We start from the raw sequence: 13,359 nt of genomic DNA, 5'->3' as shown, positions 1-13,359 counted from the left end.
GTGATTAGGTTTAAGGACTTCAAGCTTACAGCTCCTTCAGTGTGATATTTAGATAAAAGAATTTAATCTTCTGATGTTTTGATGCATTTGCCATTAGACTGTAGACTTGGACAGATAAGGACTGAAGATTTTTTTAGTGCATTGTCAGAATTTAATGAACAATAACCTTCAGATGAAATGGTTTTAAGGCCCAAGCTCTATTACTGTGACAAGAAGAGTATTTTAGGCTATGCTGGCAGCTGGAAAAATGCAGGTTAGCTGAAGATGTATTGAGAGCCCTAAATGGCTCCCTGAAAGCTTCACTTCATTTTCTAACCTCATCCAGAAGATGAGGGGCTAAATTTTCTGTGTTTGCAGACAGCCAGGGTCCAGTGGATCAATAAGTCCAGCAAAGAGTGAGATGTGTAATTCCACAATTGCTAGTGCTGAGAATTAGGAGTGGACATTCCTACTGGATTTGATCATCTTTTCCTTGGAAGCAGTGATGTGTGCAGGAGAGAGGTTTTATCTGGGGAGAGCAGAATGTCAGAAATCATATCACCTTTGGTTTTAAAAGAAAAACTTATTTATTTCTTGCCTACTCTGCCTTAGACACAGCAACTCGTATCACCCACCCCTCTCCAGGAGGAAATTCTTCCCAAAACTCCTACTCCTGAGCACCTGGGAAGGATGGGCAAGCAGTCAACAACAGGTGACAGATGAAAAGAGTTCAGCTGAGCATGAAAAAACCAGCCTGGAAATCTGGATGAACCCACCCCAAGATGTTTCTGTGTAGCCAGACCTCAACTGATCTGACTGGAGATGATTCTTAAAATCACAGCTGAGCACAGAGCCCCCTCTGATCTGCATGCTGCAAATTTCAATTTCAGGGCTATCAGGTCTCCAGGTACCACCATGCCAGATGGTAAAGACTTGCTTAAAATAATAACTGAGTTTTCCCTTTTACAGCTCCAAGGAGGTGGCCTCCTGGTGTTTCACACCTCTCTGCAAACACAGGGATTCACACTGTGCATTTTTATCTCCCTTCCAGCAATTAAAAGAAAAGCTGAAAATGACCTTTTACTTTCTACCTTCATTTTCAATTAAAAGCTGGGGCTTTCCCTTATTTTTGGAGACCTCATTATTCCATGAGATGTTGCTCTGGAAGGGCTTGTCTGCAGACTGATGCTCAAACAGCTTGGGGATTAAATCTGATGGAGATCACTGAGATACAGAAGACAGGAGATGTTTTCTGAACCACAGCTGGAATGATAAATCACCTAATATTGCAGGCAAGAAACTCAAATTTAACACTTCTGCTGCTATTAGCACATCCTAGCCAAAAAGGCACCCAGAAGGGTAACAAGGACAGGGATGGTAGTAATTTTTTACTCCTCTTTATGAAGAAATAGTTAGTTCTGTAGTGGTGAACACAGACTCGCTTTTAAAAGAGAAGAATGAGTCACTTTTTCCACTGCAAGTGCATTTATGGTAACCTCTATGCAAGACCTTATAAAAAGTCTCTTCACCCCCTGAGACCAATGGACAGCTGAGGATGCACCAGAAAATAAAGCTGAGCAATAGAAGTACATCAGCCATAGAGGTAGTACCAGAACAAAGAGGAAAGGAAGGGGATTATTAAGCATTTAAGGATGATAAATACATAAGACAGGGATTTGGACCAATACTAAAATAGTGTCTTGTCTTAAAAAAAAGATTTTAGGAAGATGATCAAGAAGGGAAGGGTCAACTGGGAATAAATCCAGGCTACTGGAAGCTCACTGGGATGAGCTAGGAGGGCTGGGGTATTTTCCTATATATTATTGGCATTTTTACCATATATTTTTGGGATTTTCTACCAGCAAAACAGAGCTCACAGCTGCAGGCAACAGATGCAACAGCACCTCTGGGAATCTTCACTCGAAGTGTACTGCTGACAAAGAGGAAAACAGAGACAACTATTTCATAAAACCAGGTGTAAAGGACAGGCCCAATGCTGGGCCAAGTCTCCAGGTGGCTCTCAAAACTTCCCTGGTTTTGGGAATGGCCTTAACACCTACTTAACACTTAACACTACAGGGGGGTGAAAATGATGCTGTCTCATAGACTCAGCAGCTGGAAGCCAGCCTGGGCTTTCCAGCTCCTGAATTTAACCAGTAAAATCAGAAAAAAAAGCATCACAAAGAAGGAAGGAAAGCTCTGAGGAATGTCTGGCTACTTTAAAAGCAGACTCATTCCAATCACTACGAAAAAATGAGTATAAAGTTAAAAGGAAGTGATAAAATTCCTACCGTGTCAAAACTGATGGGTAGAGGCTGGTTCGGGTTTCTGAATTTTTTTTTTTCCTCTCATTTTTTTTCTCTCTAAGCTTCTTGACGTTTTGCTTCCTCTCAACAAGTCCACTACAAGCCCTTCTGGAGCACTGCTAACATTAAGTATTACTCTCTGGCAATAAAAGTGAGGGATGTGCCTTTGGTAGGTAATGAAACCCATAAACCATTTTGAGGTAGCTCTCTGAGACAACAGCAAATTGGACCCAAGAAAGCTGACTCTTTTTTCCTGAAGCTCTCAATTTTGATATTTTTAGCTCAGATCCTCAGGAAATCAAAGGAAAGCAATTTCTCCCTAACAGCCTGTAGATGGGGTGGGATGCACACTGAATGCCAAGCAAGTATCTCAGCCTGCTGCACCAGTTTGCTCCCAGTAACCACTGCCCAGGCAGGAGAGAACTGGAGGCAAATAAATAAAGAAGGGTAAATACCCAACTTAAATACCCAATTTATTTGCATTAATAATTTATTCACATTTCCCCCCCTCTGACATCCTCAAGCATATAAGACCAAAGTGTAATATGACACTGATTTTTTTTCTTTGCAGTTGTAGAAGAGATTCTGCTCTCCCAAAGGACATCATAAATGCTGGGAAAGATACCCTCTCCCCCAAAATGCAGTTCATATAAAGGGGAAAAAATTCTTTTTGAGCCACCTTGAAAAGGAGATGTCATCACCCTGGTGAAAAGCCTTCCCAAGACTGGAAATCAGGTGCTGTGTCACTCTTACTGCAGCCCTTTTATGAAGAGGGAAATGAAAGACAGAGCTCCTGGTAGAAAATGCCTGATAAATGAAAGGCCTGTCAGTAAGAATGTTGATTTATGGATTTTCTGACATTGTAACATCTATGGAATCTCCTCAATGACATGATCAATTGTCACAAGTGTCTTCTTCTTAAGGCAGGAACCAAATTTTCCTTTTTTGTAAGATGCAAGTGTCAGCTGGCTGCTTTTATGTGCCTGCTGCTGCCTTTACACTGGGGAAAGGCCAAAAAAATGGACTTTGCATTTGAACATGATATATAATAAGTTGTGTGATGGTTTTCATTTTTATACAGGAAAACCTGCCAGCCCAAATTTGGTGGAGAAGCTACCTCCTCGTGGTCTCCCTTTGGAGACATATCAGACTTCTTTCCACTTTATTTCAAACCACTTCCAAACAGCCACACACTTCAACTTTAAAAAAAAGTTACTTAAGGTCCTGCAAAGTATATCATCACGTTTTCCCACCAGGAGAAATCCTTGTCTCTTGTAGGAATTCATCCCACAGAATCACTCAGCTCTAACTGCAGCTCAGGAAATTTTTATATTAAGGCTGAACTGCAGTGCTGGTGACCCAGGGACCAATGTGAGAGCTATTTCATTGCTAAGTGACTTCCTCTATAGCTCAGTAATTACTGTTAATGATGTCAACAAACCCTTTATTTATTTTTTTTTTTTTCAGCTAAGGAGCCATCTGCTTTATATTAGGAATGCAGTGGTGATGGAAAAGTCAACTGAAAGTGATGGAAAGTCAACTTTCCAATTAAATAATCTATGCTTGGGCACGACTGGAACATCTGAATTCCCATCCAGTGAGCCCATCAAACAGTGCTGCTCAAAGAGCTGTTTTTTAGGAACTGGGTGCTGGAGAGGAACTGATCCTTTGAATGAATCCTAGAGAAAAAATGTGATGGTTTGTGGTGCCTCCACTGCCCAATGACAGTAACAGAGGAATCAATCAACAGCATTTTTGGAAGAAAACTTCAGACTTGAGATCTCTCCCTCTCTGGGCAGTCATTAAACAACATTCTGAGCAATGGTTGAGGTTCAAGGGGACAGTGGAAGGACCAGAGCAGAAATGCCCTAACACACACTGATTCCAAGACTCCTCTCCATGTGTTTTTTCACCAGGATGGTGCTTTGGGCTCCATGCACTATAAGAAACACTTCTAATGCACCTCCCAGAGCAGAATGCTCAGCTCACCCTTGGGCAATTTGGGCAAAACTGGGCAGACAAACTTGCAATGGGCAATTTGGGAACCCTGGGTGACTGAAAATGAAGAGCACCCAAGAGCTTTCAGCTTGCCAGGCCAGGTAGTGAATCTAATCCTTGATAAAAAGGGGCAAAATAAAACAAGCTGAGGTCAGGCATTGTTTTATCAGTCACCAAAGCACACAGGAATGCCAAATTTAACACTAAATGCCAGCCAGGACCCCTGGAAAACACAAATGCATCTTTAATAAAGCATCAGTGGTTGGTCCCAAGCAGATTTTAGCTCAGTTTGGTAGAACCCCATGAGACAGAAACACCAGGGGCAAGCAGAAGTGTTTTTCAAAATATCTGAGATAACAGCTGAGTGGCAATGAGGAAAACATAAGATGATCAGGGAGGTGCCTGTGTGTAACTCCAGGTTAAGGAAAATAGAGAAGAAAAAACCAGGAAATGGCAAAGAATTCCCAACAAGCAATTTTACTTTTGTGTTCCCAATGATGTTGAAAAACCAGAGGTCAGCAAACCAGCAGATTTAGCAGGAAGCTCAAAGATTCACACATCAAATAGTTTTATGGAAGAAGCCTAAGCAGGAGTGGGTGGCAAATTAAGCACCTCCTAGCAGTCTGTAATAATTAGGACTCAATTAATTAATGTACTTTGTTGTCCAGGCACTCAGGAGAATGAGGGAACAAGAGCTCTGTCAACCTTTTATTTAAGAAGCCCAAGACACTCTGTGTCTCATATAAGTTTTATATAAAGTGTGTATCATGTTTCCAATTATTAGACCATTAATACATAATGATTAAGAAATATTTATCAGTGTAAGGTCTCTTTTCCTGCAAATGGCACTCTCATAGCCCCTCTCCAAAGAGATCAGATGAAGGGTTTGGGTTTTTTTAACCTGTTTCTGCAGATCCTCAAGAGTTGAGGACATCAGGCAGCAGCCTTGAAAAAAACCCAATATTTGTGTGCTGACAAACACTGGGAACAGATGCTCAGTAATTACTCTCTGACTCCTCCAGGCAAACTTCCATGCACAGAATATATATAATATATTCCATAATTCAGGTCTAACTGCCCATCCCAAGTCTGACCCTGGCCTGTAGATTTACACACAGAGTGGTAAATATAATAATTTTTATAATAATAACATAATACTTTTTAAAAAATAATAATTTTTAAAATAATAACATATATGTTATATATTATATATAATATATGAATAACGATATATTATATATAAAATATATTAATGCTATTAATAATAATTATTATTATTATTTATAATGACAAAGATAATTTTTTCCTATAACCTTGTGTTTTAGATCCTGGGCTCCCAGAATATCACATGGATCTTACTTGGTTTTCTTGCAATAGCTGCTCCTGGAAAAGCTCCCAGCGTTTCTGGCGTTGAGTTTCCCATTTCTCCAGCTGAGGCACCAAATTTTCCTCCCATTCCCCTTTCAGATGTTCACATTCCCTTGCAGAGAGATCAGTCACAAGAGGCAGGGTCTGAAGGAACAGCTCAGTCACCAGCTCTGCTAAGGCACAGGAAGCTTTGGAGTAGAGGTCCTAAAAGGGACAAAGAAATGGGTGAGAAAGTGAAGCTTTTGGAGCCCTTTCACTGCAGGATGCCAGGGAGGGACCCACGTCCCAGTGATACCTGAGTTCAAATAATTAGGTTTTCTAGATGGAAAAACCTGGATGTTTTGGTTCAAGGTCCACTTGTTTAAAATGCAAGAGTGGCACAACCACAGGAGACCTTGAATGTAGCCCACTAGAAAGAATCCTTTGGTGTAACCTATTTTGGAATATAAAATAAGTTATAAAATTTATTTTGAAAGGTGCTGTGGAAACAATGAAATATTTGAAATATATAACATTTTGAAATATAAAATAAGCTATAAAACTTCTTTTGAAAGGTGCTGTGGAAACAATGAAATATTTGAAATATATAAAATTTTGAGATACAAAATAAGTTATAAAACTTATTTTGAAAGGTGCTGTGGAAACAATGAAATATTTAAAACATATAAGATTTTGAAATATAAAATAAGTTATAAAACTTCTTTTGAAAGGTGCTGTGGAAACAATGAAATATTTGAAATATATAAAATTTTGAAATAGAAAACAAATTACAAAATTTATTTTGAAAGGTGCTGTGGAAACAATGAAATATTTGATATATATAACATTTTGAAATATAAAATAAATTACAAAATTTATTTTGAAAGGTGCTGTGGAAACCATGCCACGTCACACAACACCTGATAAGCACATTTTGAAAGCTTCCTGCTGTAAAATGAATGAAAGGAAGAGTTAAAAGGGAGAGAATGGCACTTGTGGAGGCAAAATTGATGCTACTCATGTGGTAGAGTTGGTCCAACATATGACACTGTTCAGTGCCTTCTGGAAAGAGAATTATTCAAATCCCTTCTGCTGCAGAACAGCCCAGGAAAACAAACACTTCTGGTGGTTTTATTAAATCTGGTCCCATGTGAGTGGCTTCCGATTGCTGAGGCTGTTTCACACACAAGAAGAGTTTGGGTTATTTAGTCAGAAGGCAAAAAAGCTCAAAAGTCTGCCCAAAACACACAGTTTCCTGTCAAGTACCCAGTGATGGAGCTGTGTTTGACAACTTGCTGCAATCTGAGAGAACCCCTGAGAAGTCACCTAGATGTTGTCTTCTTTTCAAGAGAACTTGTTACAACCTCTTCAGTGACCAAAATCTGGAAACTCTCAATAGAAACCCAGACTTATTTATCAAAGTGCCCAAACCCATTTGTCTGCAGCTCATAAATACAACAAGTTCTAGTGGACTTTTCTTTTACACAGCATCATGGAGTGGTTTGGGTTGGAGGGGACCTTAAAGCTCATCCAGTTCCAAGCCCTTTCCATGGGCAGGGACACCTCCCACCAGCCCAGGTTGCTCCAAGCCCCATCCAACCTGGACTTGGACACTGCCAGGGATGGGGCAGCCACAGCTTCCTTGGGCAACCTGGGACAGGGGCTCAGCACCCTCAAATTAGAGAATTTCTCCCTATTGTCTGACTAAAACTCCCCTCTTCCAGCTTAAAACCATCCCCTCTTGTCCTATCACACCCTGCTCTTGTAAAAAGCCTCTTCCCAGCTTTTCTGTAGCCTCTCTGCCCCAGATCTGTCTCACATTCCCCACCTTTCCCATCTCTTGGCTGTGTCCCATCCCTCATCCCCAGCCCAGTTCCTTCTGCCACACCACTACCACCTTTGCTGCTTCTCCTCCACAGGTACCAGCCCAGCTCCCTTGGTTCACAAACCCCACGTGGCAGCACTGAATGAACCCTAGAGCCAAGAAGATGTTGACAGGACACCACTTTGGATTTAGGTTTCTTGGTGTTTTCATAGAAACACAGAACAGTTTGGGTTGGAAGGGACCTCAAAGCTCCTCCAGTCCCAACCCCCTGCATGGGCAGGGACACCTCCCACCAGCCCAGGTTGCTCCAAGCCCCATCCAACCTGGACTTGGACACTGCCAGGGATGGGGCAGCCACAGCTTCCTTGGGCAACCTGGGCCAGGGGCTCAGCACCCTCAAATTAAAGATTTTCTTCCCAGTGTCTGCCCTAAATCTCTTCTCTTTAAGTTAGAAACCATTTCCCCTTGTCCTCTCACTACACACTCATCAAAAATCCCACCCCAGCTTTCTTCTGTCCCCCTTCAGCTATTGGAAGGTTGCTTTTCCAGGAGACACAGTGCCATAATATTCTCTTGTGTAATAACCCACTCCAACTGTTAAATCCTAACAAAGAAAATAAGACCAAACCACCCCAAAACCCAAGAGGATGTTAAATAGCAAAGTCAAGAACTCAGAATTAAAGAACAACCAGACCTTAGGTTGCACGTGAAATTCTGTGCCCCTGTTATTATAAATTTGGGGTTCACCTTCTGTTTCCACAGGACCTTTACTTGATCTGTGTTTAGATTTGCCAATACCAACTGGATTAATAGATTTCTTAAAAAAAAAAAAAAAAAAATCTTTATTTTGCTTTTCTTTTTCTGTAAAATATTCAAACTATGCACTGAACACTAAATCATTATTTTCCTCCTGGGATCCCTTTTGGATGCTAATCACCATATTAATGAGCTGTTTCACCAACAATAAGCAGCTACCTTAAGAGCTCCCTGCAGTAACATCTTCTTCTGGATAAAACTGAGGCACAACACTATAAAAAAATCTTCATTACATCTTCAAGATCTGGATGTTTTTCCCACTCTTAGCTGCTCAAAGCATGAGATATTTTCAGAATCCATTATCCCAGTGGTTTTGCTTTATCTCCAAGTGCCACAAATTCTATTTTGGGCTACAGGTTTCTGAAAGTGGGCACTGAGAGTGAGACTCAGAACTGGGAGAGAGAGAGGCAATGATCAGACTGCTGAATGTCACTGCTGGGGACATTCTCCCTTTTGGTGACAATGCCACTGCTGGTGACATCCTCCCTTTTCTTGGTATTCCACATAATGAAGGATGGACCTCCCTTACTCCTGGAGTAACCAATTAGTGTTAAAAAAGTAATCTGGGCATGGATGAGCTTAATAACACTGATGAAAACCAGTTTATCTGAATTTCCTCTTCTGCTGGTATTTATTTTCAAATTCAAGCCTCCAAATTTGGGGATTTAATGTAAACTCAAAGATCTTCTATTTCTCAATTCTCTCTCCAAATTTCAGGATTAATGCAAATTCAAAGATTTTCTGTTTCTCAATTCTGACTCCAAATTTCAGGATTTAATGTAAACTCAAAGACTTTCTGGTTCTCAATTCTGTATCCCTTGCAACATTTAAAGAATGAGCACTCTATCCATGTCAGGCTTCCAGAAGTTAATTCACCTGCCTTTACCAGCTATTCAGGGATATAACAATTTCCCTTAAATAGTTCATAAGTAGTCTAGAGAAGTCTGTGCCATTTCTATTCCAATCTCAAAAGATCCCAGCCAAGGTCTTCAGGAACCTCATTCTACAGCAGAATTCTTTACCTATGGCAGGTAAATCACTTTGCAACACATTTTGCTTGCAGAACTGATAGCATTTCCCTGGCATGCTGACAGCTCTGAATTTATTATTTACTGGGAAATCTTTTGCCCAGCACATAAAGAAGCTCTTTTATTACTTTGTACCATTTTATTTAAAGACCAAGTGAACGGAGCTCTCCTTGCACTCCCTGCAGCTTCCAAGTACAACGAGGGGGTGCACGAAGTCACCCAGGAAAAAATGTGACAAAAATGTTTTCCCACAAAATTCCTTATCTAAATCACCTCATTAATGTGCTGGGCCTTGAGATCAAAGCTGCTTTAACTATTTGTTTGCAAAATCCTTCCTGGCCTTCTGCTGAAACTGGTGTGTGAAAGGGCAAGAGAGTGGGATGGGAATTCCAGGAGGGGTTTTTAACACCAAAAATCCCTTTAGAACTAAAAATGCTGGGGGAACACATGGAGGGAAGCAGGATTAAGCAGTATGCCCCTCTCACATATTTTGCAGTCTGGCAGGCAAAGAAATAGAAGCCTGGGCAGGTGTTAAAAATCCCTGGGATGTTTTTTTTAACAGGACTGAACACTTTCCTTTTGGAAATGCTCCTCTGTGCAGGACACAAATCCTGAGCTTCCTCATCTCACCAGGGTCACAAAATGAGTCTGTGATGCCTGTCAAAACACTCACTGCTTTTTGGTGTTCAAAGGAACTTGCTGGTTTACTTAATTTCAAAAAATAATCATCCAGACATCAGAGCCTGGGCAGTCCTTATAAAAAAAGATCCCCCTGCTCTACACCCAGAGGATATTCCAGGTGTCCCATAGTGTTTGAAACACCGTGGAATGGCCTTTTAAAACCTAGTAGGGGAAATAGGAAATTCAGATTTAGGAAAAACTGCAGATCTGATTGAATTCTACCCAAGTCACTGAAGCTAAAAAAAGAGTTTAAGACTATTCCTGCTCTAAGGAATGTGCTCGGTCTGAAAGAGCAATCAGGTCTGTCTGTAAATGGGGATGATGTGAAGCTTATTTTCCACAGGGAAAAAAAAAAAACAACTTAAAAAAAATACTGCTGCTTCCAGGACCTTATTTTTGGACTGGAATCCCTATAAAAGAGTTCCTACAAGCTTCCTGCTCTTGGTTTTAAAATTTCGTTTAATGAAATTTATTCAAATTGATTCCATTAACAGAGCAGCTGAGTGCAGTGCTGAATGAACCTGTTTGTAGTACCTGACAGTCAATCTCAGAGCTTTGCAACAAATCTCCAGAGAAATTCATCAAGCATAGAGAAATACCACGGGTTATGTGCAGAAATACAATGGGATCAGATTAAAATGCTGAAGGCATCTGAATTTCAAGCAAGGCAATAAATAGATGATTTTTTTCAAAAACCAGGGGTAAAACACACAACAATAAGCAGCTATCTTAAGAGATCCCTGCAGTAACATCTTCTGGATAAAACTGAGGCACAACACTATATATAAGTGCACACTTATCAGATTGCACCACAAAACCAAAGAACAGTATTAATGCTTCCCCTCAATCCCACAGGATTAAAAGGTTCCTATACACAAATGAGAATAAAAAAATTACATTGTGAAGCAGGAAAATATATTTAGAAAGGCTGGTTGTACTGTATTTTAAATGCCAATCATTGCCTAGTATATATATTACCTCCAGGAGGCAGCTACAGAGCTGTTTGTTACCTTGGGATACAACTTAATTTTATTTAAGCAATTAAAATTTCTGATCAGAGCTGCAGAACTCTTGTGGGTCTCTCCAAAAGCTCAGTGGCCAAGGCCCTCATTTAAGAGGCCAGGAAGGATTTTGCAAACAAACAGTTAAAGCATCTTTGATCTAAAGGTAAGGTGGTCCAGTACATTAAGGAGGGGATTTAGATAAAGAATTATGCTACTGATTTGGAAAATAAGTATGAAGAAGGCATCCTGAAGGTTCTTGCTACTGAGATGTGTGCCTCTGTAAAGATGCTTAGGGATTTTACTAGATCTAACTATTAGTAAATTTTGAATGCATAAAGTGGTAAAAATCCTCACTTTTTCTTAGGCAATAAGGCAAGAAGCAAACTTCAGAATGAAGGCTCTCCAGATCAGGCACCTTCTGTCAGCTTTGATTGACAAGATCAAAATTTAACCCAGAACTGAGCTCACGTTAAAAGTTCACAGATTTAATCTATTCTATCAAGCTCTCTTTTTTGGGGTAAGACAGAATTTTCCCAAGCAAGCAGTTGAGTTGGAGGTCTCTTGATATGGATTTCCACCAGAGACAAGTTGTGGGTGATTTCCCTTGAAAAGCAGCTCTAGATAAACCCAAAAATGCAACCCACCCATGAAGAGCATCCCTAATTGCACCTCATATTCCCTTTATTTTGACAAAGATAAATTTTTCCTGTTAATAGCAAAGGAAAAAACCAAATCCTATGCTTCAAGCTCACATTTACCCCTTCATGAAATGTTTCTTGCCTTGCCTGTTGATAGTTCTCACTATTTACAAGCTTTTAGTCTCCATTCCTGTGCATTTCTAAGTCACTTCACTGATGTCAACCTGCTGGTGAACTGCTATCAGCAAAGGAGAGTTATAAATGACAGTAAATCATGTGCTTTTATGGATCTGAGGTTAGGGGAAAGGAAAAATAATTATCTTCCCATGGACAATGCTATTTTTAGCTGCTAATTGATTTCCTTTTGTGCAATCTGCAAGTTTCCTTTCTTAATAATTACCTGTTACCCACCAGCCTCTTTTCACTTCTTTTCCTACTGAAATAAGCAGACAGAAAAAAGAAAGAAAAGAAAAGCTTAAAGATTGATCAATACCTTATATGCTAAGCTTGAGGCATCAAGATTCCAGCCATAAACCTTTTCAAGAAACAGAAGAGGACAAGGGGGCAGGAGGGTTGCTTTTGCTGCCATGTAAAAAAAAAAAAATCCAAAATTATGGTAAAAATCTTTAAAATTAAAAAGATCCCCAAGGCACAGCAGAACTGTTCCTGTGACACAACATCCCTTGTGTAAGGGATAACTCTGCAGCCTGTGGTTAGGAAAATAATAGGCTGAGCCAGTCAATTACCTCTGCTGCAATTCCTCCTGCAGTTATTACACACTGGGATAATCAAAATTGCTTGTCCCCAATCCCTTAACTTGCACTTCAAAAAGGAGTTCTGGAGCTTGTGTCTAGACACAGACTATTCACCCCCAGCACCCTTTTTTTATCCAGTAGTTTGGCTGAAAAAGTTCAATATGTTCTCTTCCAAATATAACTCAGCCACTGACTTCAGGCATCAACAGATCCCAGTGACCTTGCTTAAGTAATTTTAATTGATTTATTCATGTGTACACAAAACAAACCTGCTCAATTATTCTATGCAAACACAGTCAGCTTCCAGATCATTGCATTTTTACATAGTTATTCACCAATTTGGATAATTCTTGGATGTACTGAAGCACTACAGGCTGCAGCAGTGCTAGGGGGTTATAGAAATCTGTCTTGGGGAATCCACAGAGAGTTCAAAAAGGAGGGGGGAGTGAAAAAATAATTAAAAAGAAGACACAGAAATTTGAGAAGGGCTTAGAAAAGGATCTTGTCCTTAGAATAAGGATCTTGTCCCACAAGTCAGTGCACTTTCAGGCATCTTTTCTTCTGTCCCCAGGATTTATTGGTCCCTTACTCAGTCATACGGTGATATTTTCCTTATATTTTAATATCACCTCTTGCACTGAGGTTACCAGACCTGCTTCCCTGCTTCCTTACATTAGGACAAACCAACTTCACTCTAAGTCAACTCATTCCAAAACACAACTGAAAGAAGATGGGAGGGCCTAAACTTTTTATACCATCTAAACTTTTATCATGTATGAGACCTTGCCAGGTCCTTTTCCCTTGAAAAAAAAAAAAAAAAAAGATGTAATGGCTTTAAACTATTGCAGCTAAAAAACAAGTTTAGAGGGATAGAAAGGGCATGGATAGTTTGGAAAGTTGATTTAGGATGGAGCTGTATGCTCTGAGACAGTTGCTTTGAAAGCTGCATGTAGCTGCTCTTATTTTTTTTTTTTATTTACCA

General features: G+C 40.0%; 1 protein-coding gene across 4 annotated transcripts in view; it reads right to left on the bottom strand.

Annotated features, from left to right (window-relative positions):
• Nucleotides 1-13,359, bottom strand: part of EVC (EvC ciliary complex subunit 1) — a 56,679-nt gene that overhangs the window by 14,117 nt on the left and 29,203 nt on the right. For all 4 annotated transcript variants that reach the window (XM_071743978.1, XM_071743979.1, XM_071743981.1 and 1 more), the window contains one exon: nucleotides 5,643-5,855. In XM_071743978.1, coding sequence (XP_071600079.1) covers nucleotides 5,643-5,855 — 213 coding nt within the window. The remainder of the gene's footprint in view (nucleotides 1-5,642; nucleotides 5,856-13,359) is intronic.

This window comes from Heliangelus exortis, chromosome 4 (assembly GCF_036169615.1).
Source record: "Heliangelus exortis chromosome 4, bHelExo1.hap1, whole genome shotgun sequence".
In the NCBI taxonomy this organism is placed as follows: domain Eukaryota; kingdom Metazoa; phylum Chordata; class Aves; order Apodiformes; family Trochilidae; genus Heliangelus; species Heliangelus exortis.
The sequence above is the reverse complement of the archived record's forward strand: the minus strand, read 5'-3'. Positions and strand labels throughout refer to the sequence as shown.